This window comes from Pyrgilauda ruficollis, unplaced genomic scaffold (assembly GCF_017590135.1).
Source record: "Pyrgilauda ruficollis isolate IOZ18807 unplaced genomic scaffold, ASM1759013v1 scaffold15, whole genome shotgun sequence".
Taxonomy (NCBI): domain Eukaryota; kingdom Metazoa; phylum Chordata; class Aves; order Passeriformes; family Passeridae; genus Pyrgilauda; species Pyrgilauda ruficollis.
This window is the reverse complement of record NW_024513654.1, coordinates 17,326,315-17,351,618: the sequence shown is the minus strand read 5'-3', so window position 1 is coordinate 17,351,618 and position 25,304 is coordinate 17,326,315. Positions and strand designations below refer to the sequence as shown.

Sequence of the window (25,304 nt, the reverse complement as noted above, 5' to 3'; positions counted from 1 at the left end):
AAAAAAAAAAAAAATTAATCCAACCAACCAGCTACTTCAAAAGAGAATTTCAGCCAAGACCTAGTGACCCCTTTGTGGGACAAACAGTACCACTTGCATCAGTAGCTGTACGGCTGCTCATCTCTGTGATGTGATGCAGACAACCCAGTGTGGCATTGAGAAGCGGGGTGACACTGAGGGGTCCCAGATGTCTTGTGAGCCATCAGTGAAGGGACAAGTCACCTCTCAGGCTGTGGAGACACATTCAATTACTAAAAGAGGGAACCTCTAAGCAAGAAATATCTCCCTTCAGAATGTCTGCACAGAGTACTACAGGGCTCAGGTTGGCTTCTTAGTGCAAAGGGTCCGCAAGTAAAAAACTACTGAGCAAGAAATTCTCCCCCTTTTTGTCCTTCCAGCTTGGAGCCAGGTTGTGAGCCCCATCCACAGCCTCATAGTGGAGGTGGGGATGAAACCATGTGCAGTGAGTCCTGAGCTTCACTGACAGAGAAAGGGCTCTTTGGGGTGCATGAAGCTGACTCACCTGCTCCTGAGCCCAGTGGAGGGCAACTCCACCAAAAGAGAGAGGAAGCTGTGGTTTGAATGTGTGTGCTCACACACACACACACACACAGGATGTCTGGCTGCTTGTTGTCTGTGTTATTTATCTGAATAAGCAGCAGCATCAATCTGGATTCCTCCCAGGTTCACACACACACACACACACACACACACACAGGATGCCTGGCTGCTTGTTGTCTGTGTTATTTGTCTGAATAAGCAGCAGCATCAATCTGGATTCCTCCCAGGTTCAGACCCACAGGAGAAGTATTCAAGTATTTGGCTTTCTGAGAGTGATTTTGAAACTTCCTTTCTGACCCTTGCCGGATGGTGATTGTCAAATCCTCCCTGGAGAACCTCTGGCTCAGTCCCAGCTGGGTTTAACTCTAAAGTAATGGTTCAGAGGAGAAATAGGATCAGCTCTTTTCTCCTGTACATCTTCCTTCCCTGCCAGCAGCCAATTTCTTGTGCGCTGCTACAGAAATATTTCTAATAAAAAGTAACAACTCCCAGGGATGCTCCTATCCCTTGCTCTGCCAAGGCTGGTGATCACACCAGCATCTTGGTTCTCAAGCATCTGCCAAAACCTGATGGCTTCAGCCAGCACGATGGAGCGAGGGTGAGCCAGCTGGGATATAACAGGCAGAGTTTAGGTTCCTGGGGAGTCTTCTTTGCAGAGATAGGCTTCTTCATTTAATGGGCTTTGGATCTTATTTAACACATCGCTTCATGTACAGTGAGGGTGTAAAGAAGCTGTGTGCACATAATAAAAAACTTGGCCTATTTGTGCCTAGGGGAGCCCTAATAAATTTGCCACTATAGCAAGTGTTAGTCTCTAGGGCCAATACTGAATGCTGGAGTTTAATAAAAAAGAATTCTGAAACAGAAGAACTGAAAGGTAAACCAGTTTGGCTGACAAAGCAAACACAGTTTAATTAAAAATGAAGTTTTCTCCTGTCCTTGACCAGTCCCAAGGAGCAGTGTCTCAGGCTGGCTGTGTCTGGCCTGCCTTCTGATGGCTGCTCTCAGGGTGCATTTCCCTAGCACACTGTCGGAGATTTCCCAGACTGGACTGAAGGCACTTCTCAGAGTGTGCTCAGGCCATTGTTAGGGCAGAAGATGGGTAAGTAAGTCAGGAAGGATGACACATTGCAGATGTCCACCCATATACAACATTAACAGTACAACATGTCACAGTACTTTGGCTTGTGCTGGGACTTAGAAAGCAGGATAGTAACAGCCACCCTGCCATTAGACCAGCCCAGAGGAGTGGATATTTTCCCTGTACAAAGAGCTGTCGCAATCTCAGATGCTCCAGGACACTGTAGAGTTATGTAGCTGCACTGTCTGAGACCAGAAGCAGCTTCAGTAACTTCTGGGCCCATCAGAACAGAGTTCTAGAAGCTGCCTTTTCACTCTGCATGTGAAAACTCTTCTTGGTAAAATGACGCAAGCGGTGGTGTTTTTTGCCTTCTCTGTTTCATATTATGGATGTTACTTTGAAAAAACATTGACTACGGAAGAAGCCATTGAAATTAAATACTAGAAGAATTATGCAAGCCAATATTTTAAATCCTGGTGAGATTTAACTATTACTGTTTACCACAAGAAATGTCTCACAACTCCAAAATATGATGCTCAGACTTGTGAAACAGCAGATCAGCACCTACTTGTGACAGAAAACTTTGGGCAGACAACAAAGTCACTGTGGTTGGATTATTAAAATATTGTCAACACATCACTTTCAACTAAGGCTAGATGTGCTGCAGGCCAATGAAATTCACATTTTCACAAGCCAGGACTGTTAAATGCTTCTTTGGTAGTTATCAGGAAAAGATCTTATTTTGTGGTAATATGGCCACCCAAAGTCAATATTTTACTACACTGCAAAGGAAGTTTTTAACTGGAAAGAATAAAGCATTGTTTATTGTACTCATTACACTTTTATTTATGGCATTGTGGTGGTGCAACCCCCCCACCCTCAGGCCGCACTGTGATCTCGGAGAGGGGTGTCAAACTCTTCAGTGGAGAGGTCTGAGTTATGTACTCAAGGCTCGGGTATCAGTCCAGGGCATCTGACTTCCCCTGCTTCACACACTGCTCCCACCGCACCGCCAGCCAAGCACAACAGCATCTTTATCGAGCAGAGCTCTTTTAGAGGGAGAATGTGCCACAGCAGCACACCACAAGCATTTCATCTCCATCCCCTGCTCCCTTGTGGTCCACCCAGCAGCAAATGACTTCCTCCCACACTGCACTGGCTTTTTCTGCTGCAGGGAAGCAGAAAGCCTGAGAGCACAGCAGATGTGCAGACTTCCAGAGACACAGCCCTGCCAGCAGGCTTTTATCCCTGGCCATGACCTGGCATAGGGGACTCCTCTGGGAAGTGGAGAGGTCAGCCCAAATTCACCAAGGGCAACAGTCTGTGGGGAACAGAGAGGAGGGCACTGACTGCAAGAGGGAAAAGTTTAATGGTAAACCAAGATCTGCATGCACATGGCCTTCAGGATTGTTGTAAATAATACTCCTAATAAAGCGCCAATTAGACCAACAATCTCATTACTATCCAGCATGCAGTGTAGGAAGGACTAGCCTAAAGCATAACTGAGCAAAAGTGAAAACACAGCTCCACATTTCCTGTTATAATGTACACAGGCATAAGGAGACTTAATTAGACGTGTAAGAGGTAACAAGCATGGAGAGCTGAGAGAATGGCAGGCAGCCTTATAAAGAAGCCCCACGGTGTGGCACTTTGCAGCAATGCCCATTAACAACACCCAGCCCAAGGTGTTGTGTTCACCCCACACTTGTCCTGAGCGTGGGCTCCTGGATGGCCCTGCCAAAAACCTCCCCAGTGCCAGGCTGGGCCCTGGAGCAGCAGGAACTGTGGTGGCACAAGTGGAGAGTCAGAGTCAGCACCAGGGCTGGAGGCAGGACCATGGGCTTTCCACAGAGCCATGAGTGAGGATGCAGGGAAGGCAGGGCGTGAGGGGGAGCCTGGGCATTGTGGGTGTCTGTGATTTCTTGACAAAGGAGCCCAGGACAGGAGACCCTTGCCAAACCCAAGCAAGAAACTTGTCACGGTAACCATCCATGCTATGCATGGCTCATGCTAGTACAGAAATTCCGAGAAAATTATTTCATAGGATCCAGTGACAATGCAGTGAGCTGTCAAACAAAATATATTTATCTTACATCCATCCCTTAAACCTTCGGCTTCCAAATTTCCTTCACAGAACCAAAAATATACCATGCAGGCTAGTTTTGGAATAGCTCTCATGTAAATCATCCCCTTGGGCTTGGACCTCTCAAGCTGGGGTTCAGCCTGAGTGACTTTTTATAGCAGAGTTATAAACTTTTAAATGCCAGACTTAATCAGAGCTACTGAAATGGCCATTAGAGTGGTTTAAGTGGCATAGCCCTGATATATGACAGCACAGAAAGCAGGCAGGTGGCTCATCTGCAGTGGGCAGTCCATCTGGAAGGGAGCAGGGTCTGGTGGCTGGAAACAAGCATGACTGAGACACAAATCTCTGGAGTTTTGCTCTTGCCCTTGTGCTATTGCTGATTGACTTCAAGCAAGCTCTCTTGGGATGCACTGCCCCCAGCAGCCAGGTCTCAGATCAAAGGCTTAGAGGAAGAGGTGGCTAACCATGCCCTGGTTGCTCCAATATGCTGAGAAGAACATGAATATTCATCTGCCTCCCTCGGCAAACTGCAAGAATTGTGAGAAAATTGGTCTAGGGTTTAACACAGCATTGTGTACACTCAAAACACACAAATCAGCCTCATTTTTGGCTAGAGCAACCATTCACAAAATCCTGCTGAATTATAATCACAGACACATCAGACACTGAAGTGCTCAGGCTTAAGGGGGTCTAATGCTGTTTTGCTCCTTACCAGAAGGCTTTGTAAATCTTTGAGCCCCCTAATTTTGCAAGTTCTGAGACACAGAGCAGGTTTGAGCTGTGCATGGGAGAACCTCCCTCACTGCAACATTACTGTGGTCTGAGCAGAACTGGCCAGTCATCAATGTGAAAGGTGCTTGCACAGAGAAATTGATCCAAATGAAAACAGTACAGAAGCTTTTCAGGGTCTTCTTTCTAAATTTATTCAAGTATTAAACAAACAGAAACTACAGCATGCATCAGATACTTTCCTTTATTGTACAACAAAACTGTAGACTTGTTTGTATTTGCAGCATTTCCAGCAACATCAGGCAGACTTGTCGATGTTATCCAGTTTTGCACAGTCACTAGAGTGTCGCATCATGAATTATTAAATCAGTGCTTCGTGGTAATACATAATTTCTTATCAATTATTCATGCTAATGTGCGTGTAGTTTACTTAATTGTGTTATTGACGATCAAAAGTAATTTCCTGAAAATCCTCAAGGACAGAAAATTTAATCAGCGTAACTACTTTTCAGATGCAATGCTGTTAAGTATTCTTAATTTGCTCAACAATTCACTTATTTATGTACCTTTCTGGAGGAAATACGAGTTTAATCAAACAATTAGATTGAAGAGTTAGTGTACAGAAGGGCTGAAGTTCAACTGAATGCAAGGTAATTATGTTGGAACAAAGTTGGGCCTGCCTCCTTGGACTGGAATATTTTTTTTAGTCTTTTTTTAGGAGGGAGAAAAAAAATTGTGATTGGGAATATCACTAAGAAAACAGTGATTCTCTCTCCTTCAACCACACCCCACAACCAAGCACACAGCAATCTCTTTTATTTTGGTGGAAGAAAAGGGTTGTTGTTGTTGTTAAACTAAGCCATAACTTGCAGCCAGAGAAGCCACCTCCACCCACAGCTCAGCAGAGCAGCTCTTGAAGATGAAGTACAAAAGCAGACCACAGGCTACTGTATGTTCCCCTCCCTGCATTAGGACAGTTAAGAATCCCCAAAAGAAACACAATATGTGGCAGAAGTAAAATAAAATTACTCCATTTGATGGATGTGGGCCCTGTCTGACTTTTTTTTTTGTTCTCTGAGTGAAGGACAGACTCAGCAATGCCCTCTCTGCTGGCTTGTGCCCAGAAGACACAAACTCCACCCTGGGGGTGTCTGGTATCCTTGGCTCCTCCACAGGGATGGTGCTGGGTGCTGCCAAGTGACCCCACTTCACCAGGGCTCCCACCCTTTGAGTGGGTGCTGGCACCAAGCCATGCCTCATGGAACGGAGGGTGTGCACGGGGTGGTATGAGAGGTCCTGTGAGCCCCAGAGACGTCCCAGGTTCTGTAAAATTCATGGGCTGAAGTCACTTACATAGAGGAAACAAAATTCTGCGGCCAGCCTTACTCAGGAATGCCTTTCCAAGCACATCCCCAAACCTGGATCCTGTGAACAGCCAAACAAACTGTGTGTAAAGGCTCAGCGCATTTCAGGAGGTCCACAGAACAATGTGCAGGATCAGAGGTGAAAGGAATCCTTCCACTAGCATCCATTTTATCAAAAATCTCAAAAAATCAAAATCTCAGAAAAGTGGTTTCAGCCTGTTCTGCAGGGACACCTGTGAAAGTGTCCAAGATTTTAAGGAATCTGCAAACGGCACCTGGAAAATTCAAGTCCATGTCACTAAGTTTAATTCTTCACGTGCATTTCCCATGGGGAAAAAAAAAAGTGAGATTAAAATGACTGCTCTTCAGATCTAAGTCTGCTTGGCTTTGGGGAGGTTTGGGTGAGAGATAAGACTAAATTTACTAAGGCATCAATTTCTCCTTTGCACTGTTCCCAAACTAATTAGATACTAATTAGATACTAATCTTAATTATTAGATACTAATCTAATAATTAGTATCTTTTCATATTTAGATTCATTACAACAAGCTCTCAGTAAATGGAATAGTGTAAATTTGGATACCATAAAGGAATATCCTTCTAAGCTTTATTTCCTCCTTATTAAACATAAAACATGGAAAAACATATTTGCAGTCTTGAAATTAAGGATTATTTTTGTCTTCCAGTCTCTTTTTCCAAGACAGTGATGTCAAAATACCCCCAGCTTTGTTCAGCTCTAGAGACAATTCACTCTCCATTAAATACCAGCATTACTGTTTGAAGCCGTGAATGCCACTCTGAAGTCATGGGTCTTTCATGTCTAATGCAGGGACTGCCAAGAGTAATACACTAATGTTCACACAGAGGCTAGTGCAAGGATTTTAGTCACAAGTAAACTCATCTCAGCAATTTTCCAGTAATCTACTGCATAAGAAGTTTCACTTTCAGAGAAAATAAAAAAGAAGAAAATAATTATGAAGATTTTTGTTCTATTTTCTGCCTCTCTTACACCTGGATTGGCTGGAATAGGTTTGGTTGAAGTCAAGTGCCTTCAGAAAACAGCAGGCCAAATTGGGATGTACCTGGATATTCCTTCCCCTCTGTTGTGAGCAGTGGAGTGCCTGAGTGCATCTCTTGCCCCAGAACTCACATCTGGAAGTGATGTGCTGCTTCCAACCATCCATTTCACACAGGATGGGAAGTCGAGATGTGCAGGAGCAAGCCAGGATCCTGGGCCTTTCAATGTCCCTGGGATGTATGGGGCAAGGAGGGAATAAAAACAGTTTCACCAACGTTTCCAAACACAGATAGTGCTGATAAATCAGGGAAATGAACCTACAGCGACACAAGAAAAGCAAGGGTGCATGAAAGGCAGCCAAAGAGGCCACTCAGCTGTGCGGGTCCCTGGTGGCTCCATGATGTCCCACTGGGCACAGCCACACTGCAGTTCACCCCATGGCAGGGCGCCGGCGGCAGGCCACCGCCCCGAGCCCAGGGGCCAGCACCGCTCCGGTCTCATACGCTCTTCTCGCCTTCCATGTGCTCCTTGGCTGCAGAGGGCTGCTTGTCCTGGCTGCCCTCAGGGCCGGGTTTGGCAGGAGGCGTGGGGCTGCTGCTGGCGGCGGGCAGGAGGTTGGCAGACTGCAGCACAGCCTCCGAGTGCTCGCGCGCCTTCATGCGCAGCGCGGCCACGCTGGCCGTGCGGTTGCTTTGGCAGCCGTAGGTGGGCAGGAAGGAGAGGCCCATGGGGTCCGGAACGCAGCACGAGCACAGCGGGCTCCCTGGGGAGGAAGGAGACAAGGCACCGTCACTGCTGGGGAAGGTCATGGAAAATGTCTGTTCCCTCCATGGTCAGTCTGAAGAGGACAGAGATGGGGTGGACCTTTAGTGGGTATGTTGGCCTTTAGTGAGTACACAGGTGTCCTCTGGATCACTAGGGCTAGAAAACCCATATCCTGTTCCACTGATCCTTCTGTGAGAAGGATCTACACTGTGAGTCATCCAGGGTGACAAACAGAGTGCAAGAGGGAAGTAGAGACAGAAGTGAGCAGTGAAGTTCAGATCACACATGAGATTTCCTCATAAGCAAGGCTCAGCTCATTCCCTCCTCTCATATCAAGCTGCTGCTCTGTGGCTGCCATCAGCCCCATGCTGGAGATGTACCCTGCCCTCCACCTACACACTGAGCCTGGTCAATGTAGGCAGCAGCATTTGGTGAGTGAGTGTAGGGTTTCTGTCACTTATCTTTGCCTGAAAGATGCAGCAGAGAGAAAGGTGAAAATATTCCACTTATTATGGCGACCTTCTCCTATCTCACTGTAAAATGAGATACTTTCCCTTTTGCCAGGCCCCTGCCTACTACTAGCACCATGTCTACAAGCAAGAGTCTGTTCTATCTTTACCCATTCAGTGTCTGTGCTGCTTCAGGGTGACACCTCAAAGAGAACAGCCTCAGAAGTGAGCTAAACCTAACTAAAGTTGCTGCTGTGATACAGCTTTAGAGTCCCATCAGGAGAGATGGGCCACAGCATCTCTATCCTGTCATTTGAGACAGGCTGTTCCAAGCAGGCAAGAAAACACTGCAGCATGGATGAAGTAACTAATCTCTCTTGAAGCCAAAATCTTCCCTGCAACCCACTGACAGAGGCAGTCCTCACTCCACCAGCTGCCTTCCTGAGGTTCTTCCTCTGGTTTCTCCTGGATAATGCTGGAGCTTGGGCCAGTTCCCAAACAAGCACACCTGGAAGTGTAGGTTGATCACTGGGCAGGACATGCAGTCCATCCAAAAAGCCAAGCTGGCACCCAGCTTAGAGGCATCTTTTGAATGATGGAGAATGTGACAGAGGAGTAGGATGGGGAGGCAGGGTGGGATGGCTGAGCTACTTCTTGAATTTCCTCTCTGGTTAAAAAACCAGACACCATTAGTCACCATGTTTCAGGGGTCTTAGGGGCCACATCAACTCCACATCCTCATGTACACCCCTGGCAAAATCCTGTCTTTTGCTTACATGCTATCTTTCCACAAGAAACAGCCCAGTCACACACATCCTGACACGATGCAGTATCTTCCCCTGATCTTTCCAAGCCAAGGACTTGCTTTAATTTCTGCAGTTAATATTTGAGTTAAATGGCTCATGACTAAGTGATGGAACTAATACCCTACAGAGTTTTACACTTCTGTTCTTGGTAGCAACGGGTCAGCACCCGTCTGCTAGGAATGAAGGCAGACAGTTGTTTGTTTTTAAGATGTTGGCAAGACTTCTCCACAGCAATTGTCAGTGATTTGTCGTTGCCAGCAACATTCAGAAAAAAGTATTCCTTGCATTTCAAAAAAATGGCATCTACAAAGGACAGCTTATTAATATAAATGGAAAGAACCCTTTTCTCTTGTAATACTTCTCTGATAAAGCATATTGATCAGCAGACCAACTTTTCGATGGGTCCAGGCATTTAAGCACAAACAAGTTTCAGCTCTTGACTAAAATCCTCTGCTTCTTTTGCTTTCAGCTCTAGGAATCTCAGTCTTGAATTCTGTGGCTGTTTTGAGCAGGTCAGAAAGAGGGTTTGTAATAAATCTACTCAGTAACGCAACTTACAGTTTTTGCCACCACCAGCCATGCTCATAAAGTAATTTTTTGCCCTGTTGAATAACAGCCACTCTTTTAACAAGAGGGAGGAGAGGCCCTTCAGAGTCCCTGCAGTTTGCAGCAGGTTTTTCGCACCAGGTCCCACTATATTCAGGTTCTGCTCAGAGATGGGGGAGCTGGGAGGCCTGCAGGAGCATCAACTGCTTTTGCGCTGCTGCTTTCTAACACAAACTGAATGAGGCTTTCAAACACAGCTGTTCAGCTCCCAGGCTCAGGGGAGGGCTGGCCTAATGCAGGACTGGGCACAGACATTGTTTAGTGAGAGGTGGGGAGAAGTGGAAAGCAGTCTTCCCCTGTTCAAAAAAGCAGGAATCGGCTCCATCCCCTAAAAATAATTTTAATTCCATTGTTAGAGGAATAAAATATTTATCAGTATTCAGCACCAGCCTAAGATCTTTGCTAAATAATTTGCCCTGATATTACCTAGTGGTTCTGCAACCTGAGGGTGCAGTTACCTGTGGTGGAAACAAAGCTATCTCTGGCAATAATTCACCCATAAACCATTCCTTTCATTTCCATTGAGGTTAAAATACTTGCAAACAGCTCACACATGAAAAAATGTAAAGTAAAAAGCATCATTTGCTCCAGGGTCCAGCTAGAGTCGGGGAGAAAAGGATTTAGCCCTGTTCCTTTTTAATGTATGTTGTAAAGAAGGTTGACTCTACCTTACAATCATCTGAATCAGCAGCTAATAAGTCCAGCGAAATGCACTGGACTTTGCCAGCACAAAACCAAGGCCAACAATGGGACACTCAGGAGTCCAAGGTCTCCTTGGACCTTGTGACCTTCCCATCAGTCAGCCCACAATCTCCAGGAAACTGACAATGGCCAAGAAAGAGCAGCAGTAGTTTTTTATATCTTATTGCAGTAGCCTTGAGCCCACAGTGGGAAAGGAAGGAATTGTTCCTACTTATTTCAAATCTTCAGAGGACTTCAGATGTCCAGCTCCCATCAAAATCAGTGAGGGTTCAGCCATCAGCCCTAGATCTTGATGCAGCCCCCACCAACATCTTTGACAATCTGAGATAAGTTTAACAGGATTTATATCAAGCTGCTGCAATAAGGACACGGTACTGTTTGCTTTCTTTCAGGAACTTACTGCCTTCTGTACACAAAATTAAAATACACAATTAGATTTCCATTAACTTACAGCAAATTCTGCTGGATTGATCTGAACCTCCTTCTATTCCTATATGAGATCATACTTTAAATGCCCAGCCTGAACATAAATACTTAATGTAATAAATACAGTCTGAAATATTTGATCCACTTGGCAGTTTAATTGATCTACTACAGAGACTGACAGGAAAAATTAAATTAGTTTTGTCTTGTCTCTGCCAACATCACATTTAAATTGTAACAATATTTGATCTACACTTTTCATTGCAGACTGTTTTGTGCAATTCCATGGTTCAGTTTAAGGTGGGAAGAGAGGGATAGGAGTGGGGCACATGCTGATACATAAATATCAATATAAATTTTTAAATATGCTTTTTGTGTTTCAAGTCGAGGGCTTAAAGAATTTAATAGGTAGTCTTTCCAAAAGGCAAACTCCACATTCTTTTCCTCTTTCATTATTTGTGCACATCAGCATTTGATATGGACAGCTGAATTACAGCCTGACATGGAGGGAAGGAGAGAAAAAATCCCATTTAAAACCCTCATATATCAATGCATGATGTTTAGTTTTCAGATAAAAGATTACATTTGATTTAATTATTGTTATCTTCTCATAACAGTCACATTGGTTTTCTTCAGCTCTAATCCCTTTCATAAGGATTAGAAGGTCAACAACAATCTCAAGTTCATAGTGTTAATTACCAGTGGGAGCTGATTCACCCTCTTGCACTTCACAGACGACACCAACATTCTGTCAATTAAAGCCTAAAAGTCAAAAGTAGGAAACATGAAAGTGGCTTTATCCAAATCTTCTTGAGCTCTGAATCAGGAAGTTCAGAACAAGAAAGGCATGAACTCAATCCTGAAATGGAGAAACATCAGATATTCTCGGTTTAATTTGGGGTAGCCTCAAGGCTTCTGGAATTATACTAGATGGTTTCTCCTTCTACTGAGAAGATGGTTAAATGTGGAAGGTATCTGTGCTGCCTAGAGGCTGGAAGAGCACTTCAGAGGTGACAGCAGAATCCAAATGTTATAATTTCACATCTCCTTGGCTGTGACTCCTCTATGCCCAGTGGAAACAAAAAAGAGCTGATGATCTGGCTCAGATGTTCTACCACCAGGAGCCTTTTTGTTGAAATAACTCAACACTGGAACTGGAGGATTTCATCCTCCTTTATTTGTGCCAATAGTACTCTCTCTCAAAAAAAAAAAAAAAAAAAAAAAAAAAAAAAAAAAAAAAAAAAATCAGAAGCCAGGATTTGCCTGTTAGGGCAGGAAGGCTGGAAGCAAAGCCCACAAAAAAGCTGGGAGAACAGAACCTGTCCTTTGAATACTGTCAGCTTGGCAACATCATCAACAGGAACCCCTACCCTGCTGATTTCCACTAACCTAATCAAGATTTGTCCTGGAGGAAGGAGACAGCACCTATTTGCTACCCATGCTCTTAGGGCTCCAAGTACCTGGGTGTTTCCTAGTATTTGCAAAAAAGACCAAAAATCTCTGCCTGTGAGGTAGGGCAGTGCTAGAGCTGGGGAACTGTAATATGGGAATCAAAATCATTTTCTCAAGGTATGTGCATCTGCAGCAAACTAAAGAAATGTATTAGATTCTCTGAAGTCAGAGTGGCAGATAAACTAAGAAAAATGCCAAACAAACCCACTTAATATATTGGCTGTGTTACATCAGAAAAGTCAGTAAACCCATAATCAAGAATGACACTGAAAATAAAAGACCCCAAGTATTTTATTCCCATTCCCCAGTCTTATAGTAAACAGTGGAGCTTCAGTTCAGTGAACACCAGCTCAAGGGTGAGTTAGGTCCTTGAACACTTCCTTCATAGCATTGGCAATGGGAATTGCCCAACAGAACTGAGCAAATTCCCTCCATCTTTCCATAATAGAAATTGAAATGTAATGGACGGGCAGTTCTAGTTATGTTTTAGGTTTTTTTTCCTGGATACAGCAATTAAGCCTCCCTAATACGAACAGCAAGCAGAGCAGCAGCAAACCATAAAAGAGCCTAATCAACAGTGGCCTGCAATACCCATTTGGATGTGCGTAATACAATCGTGCTTCTCTATCAGTGGTGTGGGGGTGCCCTGAAAACCAGCCGAGCTATAACTTGCACAGAGAAGAGCTGTGGGTGAATTATGAAAGTAATTCCCTGGCTGGTGTAATTATTTTTCTCCTCATGCACTTCACTCATCATGGGTCTGGGGAAATTTCAGCGGAACGTAACAGACACACTCTTGGCCTCAGCCACCAGAATGGTGGAACACATCCGCTGAAAAACGGAGATTCTTGTTTACACCCATTAATAACATCTTCTGCATTAATGAATTGCATTCATGCTGTCATCCATTAAGAAGGTACTTTGAGGTCTCTCTCTGCACAGAACACTAGCTTCTCCAGATGACTCTATAGTTATACAGCCCATAAATAAAACAAGTATTTTCCCTTCATCTTTGAGGTCTGCAATTAAATCTACTAAATGGACTGCAGATGCCTGGCTTACAGTAAGTGTTTCATCTTAGAAGATCATGGAACTGTCGAAGTCACCACAATAAAGTAGCACAATTGTCAAATCAGGGCAATTTCAGAGAGTAATGAACATCACAAATTTCATCTCTGTGAGTCAACCTTTTTCCTCATTATGGCCAGTGGTGAAGTACTAAACCCCCGAAGTAGGAAACACTGTATACCCCAGAAATTATGATGTTGTGCTAATTTTTCAAATGAGGAATTGCATTTCCTGACAGCATAGTACATAGGGAGATAATACAGTAGTTAGCAGATGTTTGCTATTGAGTACAGCCTCCAATGTGCTAAACTTCAGAGAGACAGGAGACAGAAAAAGATCTGTTGTATTATTGAACAGAGAATATTTGATAGAAACAGAGAAAAACTTTCCAGTGATAATATACTCTTCTCTGGAAAAGTCTATATTCTGAATAACAGGTTTTTTTGCATAGTATAGCCAGCCCATTTTATTAACAGAACATCCTGTGGTGCCAGTGTCCTCACTTTGATGGAAAAAAAATCTCAGTTTCAGAGACAGCAGAGTTCATGGGCCATAGTGCTTAGGGAAAATAGCTTTCTTCTCATTCATCAGAGCAGACCTGGTCTCATGCTCCAACAATATCCCCATATCCTAGAAATGGCACATGGGGAGTCCAGAGCCACATGAGGCAAGCCTAACGAGCACTTCACAGTCTGTCCAAAAGCAAAGTTGCAGTCTTAGTCCCTGCCCCAGACTAGGCTGTCTTAAGATTTACTATCTCTTGTAGACCAACTTCACCCTCAGCTATTACATCCTTATACTAGAAATTAGACCCCAGAACCTTGTGGCCTAAGCACTTTATGTGTTTTGGAAACCTGGGTCTAGAGCCAAGCAAAGTCGGAGAAAGTATTGGGTTTTTTTACTGAAGATGAACAACTCTCAGATGACAGAATGAAAATGGTCCCTGAGAGCATAAAATAATTATTAATTACTTACACCACCATCATCACTTGTTATTCACTGCATTGATTTTGTCTCCTTCTAAAGCATCAGTCAAATATTATTCACTGACACCAGCAAAGTGTTGGCTCTCAAGTCCAACAAAACACATCTTGTCTCCCCAAAAGAATAAGAAAACAACCTACACTCCCTAGTAGAACCTGATGTGCTGAGAGCGCTCACTTTTTTGCAGGCAGCTCTTATGGCTGTACTGAAGAATGTGATTCCCTTTACTGGCCAGGATTGTTCTCCCAGTGGTGGGAATATATATCTGTTTACAAGATCCACATAGAGGAGCTGCATTTGGTTTGACACTTGCATAGAAGAAAGCAGGGTCATGCATCCTTCCATAGTGAAATAATGCTTTGATTCCAGAACAACTATTTTGCTTTCAAAAGCACAGAGAATTCCTGGTAGTTTCAAAGCATAGCTGGCACAAGACAAATACTGGGAAAAACTCTCAATCATTTCACTCTTCAATAAAACTTGCAAAATTTTGGAAAAACTTTCTACTTGCTGAATTTTCCCTTATCCAAACAATCCAAAAAACAAGCAGCTCATAATTTTATTCCCTGTCCTGAGTTTCATGGATTTGTATGACATAAAGTTCTGTGCCTCCAGACTGACTGTGGCAGGGTTCTGGCATCATTTCTGCAGCAAAATGCAACTAGATTTTCAAGTGAGAGGCTTAGGTCCCTTAATTCAGATATATAAGGACATATACTATTGCCCACATGCACACAGCTCCTGTCTCAAATAGAAATGGAAAGGGAAAGTCAAACAAACGGAACGAGCATATGACAAAGACAGTCACATTAAGGTTTTGTGAACACTGTGTCTCTCCCTGTCCTTTCCTTCCTTCTCACAACCATTATCTTTTCCTCCAGACTGACACATGAGTTTGGTTGTGCTCTCAAATGCACTGGTTTGGATGAAAAAAATTTCATTTACCTGGAGTTTCCATTCCAAAGAAAAGCAAACTGTGCATTAGGTTTGTGATACCTTTGGTCCACTCAGAAGATTTAGAGATTGCCCTGGTCACCATTTAACAGGAAACACCAAAACTCAGGGACTGCTGTGCACAGCCCTACCCCAGCCCAAGTGAATTACTCTTGAAGAAATGGGGAAAGAGGAACCTGTGGAGATGAGCCAAGGAAGGAGGACACAATACTCCACAATCAATGCCACAAGAAAGAAGTTACAATTGTTCTCTGCTTGTATATATCAGATTTGGTCCCTCATATCATGATAAGTTCTTCCCCCTTAACCCCAAAGGCAGAATTTGACATTGCTAAGACCTAGCAGCAAAGCTGGCAGCAGAAGGAAAAGAGCTCCCCTCAAAGCAGCAGCTCAGACTATCAGCCCCTTGCCAGGATAACAATCCCCTGACAGGCACACATGGCTCCTGGTAGGTGGATACACAGACGCACAAATCTGCAACTTCATTACATAAAATCAAATATGCTACTTTATTCTGGTTCCCTTGCATTACCTGGAGATTTCTAGTGCCAGGCAAGAAATATAAAGCAGACATTTCAGGAATGAACTGCATGTATAACTGACAACATTCATCAGGACAATATGCAGGCATCTGGTAACTGACCATTCCTATACAAATTGTATAAATAAAAAAATCTCTATTTACATTTGGGCCAGTTTTTTCAGGGACACTGTCTCCTAGTCTGGGCAACCAACTATTTAATATCTAACAAGATTCAGGAATGTAACTTTTTCTGCCCCTAGGTTGTAATACTTCAATCAAGCAAAAAAGAGCAAATTATTAGTTTCTCAATGTATTGCCTAAGCTGTACAATCAAAGAAAAAAGTATCAGAAAGTCTTCCAAATAAATAAAACTAAAAATAAACAAACAAAAGCAACAACAACAAAGAAATCCAATACCAAACAAAAAAAAACCAGCCAGCTAAAAATACCAACCCCTCATACCAAATTTTTTAATCTTTTTAATTTCATTTTGCTTAGCTTTTATTTGGGTAATTTTTTCTTAAAATTTAACTATGTTTATTCATGAAACAAGTGAGAACACATATTGATGCATTTAATTTTAAATGTTTGATCATAAACTTTAAGGAAAAAGCCTCCTTTACTTTAATATAAATTATTCACTGAACATAGCCCTATTTCCACACTTTTCAACCTGTCTGGGACTGCAGTTATCAATGAACAACTATTTTTACCTGAAAAATTTCAGCTTAACTACTCTAGAGAGGCTGTTCCTGCCCAATGGAAAAAGTCAAAATTCACAACCCCCAAGACTTCACAGGGCAGAGATCAAGAGGACTCAGGCACTCTAAACAGCTGCACACCTACAGATTACAATAAACTTTTAAGTTTTAGGGTTCAGGTCACACCCATGATTTCTTGATTTAAAATTCCAGGTCTCACACCTACCAAAAGAGCAGTAACTGTGTGGTGTGTCTGGCTTCAGCTTTTTTTGAAGGACAGGAGGGAAGGGGGTGCAGGGAGCAGGACACTGGACTTAACACACAACTCAGGAGTTCCAAATATTTGCCCCAGGAATATACCGAGGCAGTGCTGATTTAACTGGAAATACAAGGAGCATGAAGTGTGCCAGAGAATACAGTGAGATGTATTAGAGGACATTTTTCTTTATAGTGGGGGTGTCTTTAACTGAGAAACTTTCCTCACAAGTTCTTGCAGCACATTGGGACACAGAGTAAATGCATGTGCCTCTTTGTGCTTGGCACTGCTATGAGGCTTTGCATCCTATAAATCTATAAATTGAATTCATCCTGCTTACACTCTCAGTCTTATAAATTGTTAGACTAAGAACAGCTAATGGATGAGTAGGTGATTTATTTTTAAAAGTTGCATACTGCTGCTGGAAACCAAAAGTATATAGACACGGGACGTACCCTTCCTGAAGCCGGGGTCCCAGGTAATGAGGAATTACTTTGTACCCTCCCCTGTCCCCAGGAACATGCTTTATTCAAGTTCTCAAAGGGGACCAACTATCCAAGAAGAGAAAGGTCTGGATTGTGCAGAGATGCACTGCAAGGAAAACCACATGCAAAGAGCGGATGAGGCATCAGTAATGGTGCCAGGTACTACATAATGCAAAAGGATGTATATAACTAATTTATTAGAATAAATTTAACTCTTAAAAAAAAAGCATATGTAACAAAAAACTCTAAAGGAGCAAGCCCTACCTGTCTTACTCCTTCAGAGAAAACCTGACCTCACAAAAAGTAGCTGTCAGAGTAAAATGAAGGAGTTTTGCCACAAATGATGCTACAAGATACAACAGGAGACTCACTTCGGTATGTGCATCATCGATCAGTGCAAGTACTGCCCATCTAAAGAGAAAGAGGGGTCTGCCATTTCCCAAAGGTTTCCTCACAGAGGGCAGTGGAACCATGCCACTTAGCTTGAAAGGGGTTCTCTTTGAGCTGACTCCCAGGTAAAGTAATTTACCTTTTAGAGAGGCGACATGGGATAAAGCTTGTGCATAGGTGGCTGTGTTGAGAAGAGTCCCCGGCAGGCAGGAAGGGAAGAAAGGTCCTGTAGGACCCACTGCTCGGCTCAGGCTGGTGGAGAAAAGAAGACAAATTCCTTACAAAACCAGAACCAGCTGATTACATTTGTGCATGCACTCAAACACATTGGTGTCTCAGCACACAACTAAATGTGACCCAGGCTGGACAACATCAGTCTCCCACAGCCACCAGCTCCTCAGCATCTCCACAGGGAACAGTGGATTGCACAAGAAACACCTCATTTTCTTAAGATTATAGCTGTAGGTAAAGGCATAGCAGCAAATCTGTATGCACATACGCGCATAAGAGGCATTCTTGCCCACAGACAGGTAGGCAGCTGATATCGTGTATTACTCTTACCTCTGCTGGATCTCCAGACCCTCTTTTTTATTCCTGGTTTGGTCTGTTGGAGAAGGGGAATTTATATTCCTCGCAGGAGGTGCCACCTCAGCCATGGTTTCCTTAGAGCCCTCTTGGTCAGAAGCACCCCTCTCTGTTTTTCTCCATTTGGCCCTTCGATTTTGGAACCACACCTGGAGAAGGAGAGCAGTCCTAGGTGAAAACCATGTTTAGCCAAATGTGAAGCAAGGAGATTGTAAATTTTTACTCTAATAAAATCTGTAATTTACTAGCTTGGCTAAATCTTCCTCTCATTTTGTATCCCCATTGCTATTCTAGTTGAGTCTTAGGATGACATTTGTATCTGTAATATTTCTGCATCTGGAAAACGAGCCAGAAATGTATAAAGACATTCAAAAGGCATGTCACAACAAAAATTTAGGGTTAAATACATATCTAAGCGCTCTGATGAAAACATATATAAGTGTTTAAATCAGCTGCTGCTAGAATCAGAGAGGTCAGAAGTGAAAAGGTATGGATCCGGCCATCTTATCCAGCCCATTTTCTGGAGAGGGCTGATACTGGCTCTTCTTCCTCTCATGGCCACTCTGCTTTCAGAGGACTCAAAAGCAGATAGGTACTAATTATGTAATATCATTCTGCAGTTTAATAATGTTGTTGTGCAACTGCCCCCATCTCAGGCCGTGCTATGAATTCAGAATAGAGCACCAATTTCCAAACCTTTTTTTTTCCCCATATACCAAACAAATATTCATATTCTTGATTTTTTTAGCTAACTATTAGTCTAAAAACTTTTTTTTTTTCTATTGACCTTGGAGCTGATATATTGGAAGTACGATGTTTGAGGTGGCAAATGCCAAGCCTCTCTTGAGGTCAGGAAATCCACATTTTAATACATGAATTCAAGTATAGGCAAGACTATTGTTATTATTATTCTTCTCCTTCTCCAATTCCATTTTAGTTAGCTGCCTTTTAATTGCATGTATCAGCAAACACTGAATAATGATTTTATCTATATTCTAAATTTAGAGCAGTTAAATGCAAAGCAAAATGCAGACACTTTCTTGTGTCTTAATTGAATGAAGGTCACAGCTATAACAATATTTAATTGAGCTATTTTTCATTATCATATTTTAATGACTTTGCACTGACAGTTCGCCTGCTTCTGAGGAAAGAGCATGATGAAGTCGTTTATTTCCCTATTTAGTTATTGTTTGACAACATCATCTTCGATTAAGACTCTGCTTTATAGCACATTAATCATATTTGAATGAGCAAGGGGTATAATGTAAACATATCTCCCATCCTCTGTGTTTCCCCATGTCCCTGCATGAAAGCAGGCTAAACAAATGCTTGCATCTATTGTCTGTTTGCATAATAGCCAACAACAAGGCTAAACACCAGTCCTCAGCAATCTAATTGTCACCACCCCTATCTCACCCTTGCACCTTTCAGGAAGAAGTTATGATCTTCCACTTCTGAATGCTCAATAATTGTCCCATTTATCTCAATTTGCAGTTCAGTCTTTAGGCACCAATAGCCAAAATGGCATTTTTATTATTTTTTTAAGCCAGTACCTACAATGCAGTGGTAAAAGGAGATTTTCATTTCCAAATAATAATCAGTTTAATTTGCCCGCATATGACCAATGATTCATGTTCAGATTTAATAATCAGAATCACATAATCTGATTATAGGAGAAATAATTTGTTTACAATCCCCAATTTACTGTGGTGAATTCCATTATCTCTCTTCAGCCATTGGGTTTTAAGAGATACTAACATGACCCTAGGGAACAAAAGGCAAGCTATTATATTTCCTACAATTAGATCTTTGCATAGTCTTAACCCCAACCACCTAAATTAAAAAAAAAAAAAAAAAATAGAAGAACAGTGTGCAGAAAAGCCCCATAAATAAACATTAATGCATAATCGTGTTCAAAAAAATGTTTTCCAACTCTGTTGTGGATGCCTGCACAGTTACAGAGATCCATCCCTGATGACTGCAGGACTGCTTCTCTTTGCAGAGCATGTACACATACATGTGAACTGGATATGGAAAAAAAACACATGGAAAAAGAAAAGAAAAAAAGAAAAATAAAAGGAAAAAGGTAAGGAGAAGGAAGAAAGGAAGGGCTGGAAATGTGTGGATGTGGAAAGCGTAATCAAGGCCAAATGGTATTTATTGGATCATATTAAAGGTGTGGGAATTGCTCTTCAGGCTCTTTATCTGCCTAAATTAAGTGTTTAGAAGGAAGGCAAAAGGGAGAAAAGTTGAAGAGGTGCAGAAGCTTTTTTCCTGGCAGCTGGGCTCCCTGCAGTTGGCTAACCCCACTGCTCTACAGTGGTCATAGTTGCTTTGGAGAATCACGTCTCAGCTCTTTTCTCTGCACCACGCCCCCCCTCCAAAAGCAAGGAAATGGATGTGCATTGATGTAATTTAGTACCTTGGAGACGCGGACAAATTAGTGTAGAACATTATCACTAGTTAATTATGAATGACCGATTAATCAACCTAATCTAATATTCCACATTATGTTGATGTTATTAAAGTGCATCATGAAAATGACAGATCGTCTTCATTTGCGTTCTTTGGCCAAATGTGCACTCTGCAGTCATGATGTCAAATAAAAAAAAGATTTTTAAAAAAGTTTGCCAGTTTGAATATCCAAGTTAAGTAATTCCCCAGGATGTTTACCTGCACCCTGGCCTCCGTGAGGTTGATTTTCAGAGCCAGCTCTTCCCGAGTGAACACATCGGGGTAGTGGGTTTGAGCAAAAACGGCTTCCAGGGCCTCGAGCTGATGGAGGGAAGGAGAGCAGAGATCTGTGAGAGATCCGTGAGGGATCTGGCCACCCCACGGGGTGTCTGCCAGGCATGGATGAGGAAAACGGGGCCACCGAGGCAGCGGGGCAGAGAGGATGGGCTGGCATGGCGCGGGGCGTGGGGGAAGGAGGCTGGGAGCTGGCGGGGAGCAGGCATGGGGGAGACAGGGAGTAAGTGTGGTGCAGGCAAGCAGGGCACAGGGGGTGCAGAGGCGGGGCAGAGAGGAGCGGGCTCCTACCTGCTGCAAGGTGAAGGTGGTGCGGTTGCGGCGCTGCTTCCTTCGCAGGAACCCGTCGTCGAAGTCGCCGGCGGAGTGACCTCCGAAGGGGGCAGCGCCTGCGAGCCGAGAGCCGCGTTAGGGCCGCTGTGCCCCGGGGCACCGGGCCGGGGCACGGAGCCGCTCGGGCGGGCAGCGCTGCCCCAGCTCCGCGGGGCCGGGGGATGCTGCGGGCACCGGGGGCTTCTGCGCCCGGAGACCATCCCGGCCCGGGAAAGAGCATTTTTCGGGCCATTTGTGTTTTAAAAGGACGTGGAGACTAAGCTTTGACACAGGCATGTGGACGGAGCTGGCAAAGGCCCTGCCCGTCCCCCTAGGGAGCTCGCAGAAGCCCCTGCCCGGACGAGGGGGCAGCGGGGCCGCTGGCAGGTTCCTCTCCAGGCACCCCGCGGGAGCGGCCGAACCGGCCCCGTCCGCTCGCCCTGGCTTCTGGAGGAGAAGGTGGGCACGGCGCTCTGTGCAGACCAGCACCGGCAGCTCGGCCACGGCTGAACCACCGGGAGTCGGTAGCGGGGCTGGGGGAGGCCACCCTGCCTTTCCCCGATCGGTGTTCGAGGGCCCCACTGGGGCACCAGGGGTTTGTCCCCAGACGGAGGTCGGGAGAGGGCAGATGGGCCCCGGGATGCGAACCACGTCCCGTGGAGCGGACCCCGGCCTTGTGGCTCCCCTCAGTCACACATCATCCCTGCGAGCCCGTGTTGAAATGTGTCACTCCCTTTCTGTTCGCTGACAAAACAGGCTAAAAAAAACCACAAACAAAACAAAACAGACCAAAAAACCACTCAAAACTTAAACGAAAGCAAAAAATAAAACAAACAAAAAAAAAAAAAAAACCCAAACCAAAAAAAAGAAAACAAAAAGAGCCCCAAACCAAAACCACAAATGAGCAAGCAAAACCAAACCAAAACAAACCCTCACAGAGCAGAAAAATACCCGAACCCCCAGAAGTGTTGCTGAGTGTCCCCATGACCCCACTTGCAGACCTGCTCTGGGGTACGTGGGCTGGAGGTCCCTGCCCATCTTGCACCATCATTTGGAGGAAATACACGGCCCTGAGCCCTCTCCTCGAACAGACCTCACACCGCGTGGGCCTGCGAGAGGCTCATCAGAGAACAAAATACTGTCCCGGTGACCCCCAGAAAGTTGTCTCCTCCCTGCGGCACCGGGCCTCCCGGCTGCCCAAGAGCTGGCCGGACAGAGATTTTGTGTTTCCGCTTCTTTGGTTTGGTGATGGTGGGTGGGGGGGTTTGGACGGAGTTACATATATATATATATATATATATATATTTTTTTTTTTTACTGGTGATACCCAAAGCTGTTTTCACCCTTTGGCAGGACAGATCGCCCCTTCCCCCAGCCCCACTGCTGCCCAAGCCGGGAGAGCGAGGGGCCGGCCCGGACAGCGCCGGGAGAGGCTGCAGCCTGCGGGGCCGCTCCCGTCTCGGGCTGCCAAACACAGGCACGGGCCCCACGCTGCTACCGGAGAAACAAACATACAGCAAACAAACAAACAAAAAAGCAAAAACAAGAACACGTTTCCAAAGCTGTCTGCCAAAAACTAGCAAATAAAGCCGCCTCAGAGTTCGGTGGCACTGGCGGGAGGGACCCCCGCACTGTCCTGCCCAATCCACCTCCCCTGTCCTGCCTGGAGAAAACTTCGGGGAGTGAATATTCCAGCCGGGATGCACAGACCGGCTTGGGTCCGCTGCCCCTGGGAAGCCGTGCTTAAAGAGGGGCTGACCCTCCCCGAAGTGGGATGAAACCGCTGGACCACTTCTTCCTGCCAGCTCCGCCGCAGGGAAAGCCCCTTCCCGCCGGGGATGCCCGTGCAAGGAGCGGGCTGGCCGGGCCAGGGGATTTTACGGGGCCGGGTCGCTTTCCCCGCCGTGCAGCCGCGGGGCGCCGGCAGTGCTCGGCACGGCGGGACAGCCCTGGCGCGGCCGCGGCCCCGGGGATGCTCCGCGCACTACGAGCAGCGGCAGGAGGGAGCGGGGCAGAGCGCCCTGGGCATCTGCGGGGGTGACACGGGGAAATCTTAAAGTCTGTCAATTTTTAGAAAGGAAATCAACAACAACCATAATAATAATAAAAATTAAAAAGTCTCTAACCAATAACACAAAGAAAAGCATCCTCCCAAACGTTTATTTTTCCCCGTTTTTTTATTATTTCTTCTGTTGTGCCTCATTTTTCCCCATCCTCCCACAGAATGTTTGCAAAATAGCATTAAAGATTTATGCGGTCCCTTTGGCTGGAGGGAGGAGGCGTGACCACGTCCTGAAAGTGTCCCGATTACAGCCATGACACCAACATCTGTGCTGGGAGGGGAGAAAAGCATCTCTCTCCTAGCCTGAGGCTCAACTGCGGGATCGCTATCCACAGAGGGGAGGCAGGTGGCAAAATGACGGGGGTGGGGGTGTAAAACCAACCCCTTTCCAGCAGGAATCAAATTAAAAAAAAAAAAAAAGTCATGCAATCCTTCTTTCCTTCCAGTGACAAGAGGGGAAAGCTAGGAGGGGGAGGGGGATAAGGTTGTGTTTTCTTAAGGAAAAGGATGCTATTTAGTTGTCTTTCTATAAATTTGCATCTTATCCCAGCACGCATTTGTACGCGACAGTCGTGGCGCAAGTTCGGTCACAGTTTCTCCTTCCGTCCCCAGCGCACCCCCCGCCCACAGACACCTCGGAGTTCAGCTCTTGTACTTACACATCTCCGTGCGACAACACTCACCTTCTAGCTGCGGGGGGCAGTGGAAGTAGAACATGGCCCTACGGCTGGGTGGGCTCCCGCTGCTCGCAGCTGCGAGCCCGGCGGCGGCCGGCCCCGGGGCCAGCCCGCGGGGCGCGGGGCTCCCCCGCACCCCCCGCTCCGGCGGACCCGCACCAGCTCCCGAGTCGGGCACCGCGACGCACCGCCGGGCTGCCTCCTGCAGACCTGAAGACACTGAGGGAAAGAATAAATTAGGTGAAGAGCCAGAAGAAAGCACCTGAAGAAACCCGTTGATAACACAGAAGCCCATCCCAGAAGAAGAAGAGAAAGTAGCGTCTGACCCTGTGCAACAAATTAAAGAAGGCAGAAAACTCCGTGCTTGGCGTACAGTAATCAGAATCAGCAAAACTTTGTTTGTTTGGTTTGTTTGGTTTTTTTTTTCGTGCCCGGCATAGCAGATTGTGCCTCTCTTGTTCTTCTATCTATTCACCCATCCATCTCTATATCTGTCCATCCATCTCTGTATCTGTTCTTCTATCTATTCACCCATCCATCTCTATATCTGTCCATCCATCTCTATATCTTTCTATCTCTATATCTATCTATCTATCTATCTATCTATCTCAAATATTCCTTTATGGAGCAAATACTTACATAAAGAAAAAAAATGTTTTTACGTAAGATTGAACTGCTTAAAAGAAAATCTAAATTATTCTGCCTAAATGAAACAGCAATAAAGCCTAAAAGCTGCCTTCTTTTTAAAGCATCCAACACACTGGGAGCCAATGTCCTCAGCAAGGAAAACAACCCCAAGCAACAACTCAAATTTATATGCAGTCGTACTAAAAACAAACAAACAAACAAAAATCCAGAAGGTACATAAATATAGTAATCCATACCTAAACCGAAGTAAAAATCACCGGTAAGGTTTGGGGGTGTTTTGCTTTAGAATAAGGCGTTGAGAGTTGTTGGCTGCAGAGACAGAAGGGCTCTGTGGAGTTCTGGAAGTGGCCAGATGTCTTTATATCTGTCTACAGCATGCTCTGCCTCTCAGCACTTGCCTTTATAATCTCACGCATAATTGGCCTTAATCTGATTATTTCCAGCGCTGTCTACAGTGAGTAACTTGGATAGGTCTATTGGGCCCTACAAATGGCCCACGTGGTGTGCAGAGCAGGGGGGGGTGGAGAGGATGAAAAGAAAAAACCGTAATTTCTCAGCAAACGCCAGGAATGTGAACGGCAGCAACACAATCCCATTATTTTCTGAACGCTGGCGCTCCGGGGCTCGCAGCCCCCTGCGTGTCCCCCCCGGCCCGGGGTGCCCCGGGGTGCGGGCCGGGGGGGCCCCGCCGCAGCGAGAGCGGCCCCGCCGCCCGCAGCCCCGCGCTGACGGAGCGCCGGGTAATTGCCGCCGGATGGGTTTTGGGGGGCCGCTCTGCACATGCCTCGCCTTTCCAAGCGATCGTACCACGGCAAAGTTTGATTTTGTTCGCAGCGAGGGGTCTCTGGATTTATGCTCGCTTCCCGTCT

General features: G+C 45.1%; 1 protein-coding gene across 1 annotated transcript; it reads right to left on the bottom strand.

The window, feature by feature from the left end:
* Positions 1 to 7,336: 7,336 nt before the first annotated feature.
* Positions 7,337 to 23,827, bottom strand: DRGX (dorsal root ganglia homeobox). The gene is made up of 6 exons (XM_041461618.1): positions 23,794 to 23,827; positions 21,028 to 21,125; positions 20,662 to 20,763; positions 17,965 to 18,137; positions 17,543 to 17,655; positions 7,337 to 7,602 (listed from the first exon to the last, which is right to left on the bottom strand). The coding sequence occupies exons 1-6, from the start codon at positions 23,825 to 23,827 to the stop codon at positions 7,337 to 7,339; spliced, it is 786 nt and encodes a 261-aa protein (XP_041317552.1).
* Positions 23,828 to 25,304: the final 1,477 nt, after the last annotated feature.

Coding starts and splice junctions, on each gene's coding strand:
- DRGX (XM_041461618.1), bottom strand. CDS start 23,827: ATGTTCTACTTCCACTGCCCCCCGCAGCTAGAAG. Junction 20,764..21,027: donor CCACCTTCACCTTGCAGCAG/GTAGGAGCCCGC, acceptor TCCCTCCATCAG/CTCGAGGCCCTGGAAGCCGT. Junction 18,138..20,661: donor TCACGGAGGCCAGGGTGCAG/GTAAACATCCTG, acceptor CTCCTTCTCCAG/GTGTGGTTCCAAAATCGAAG.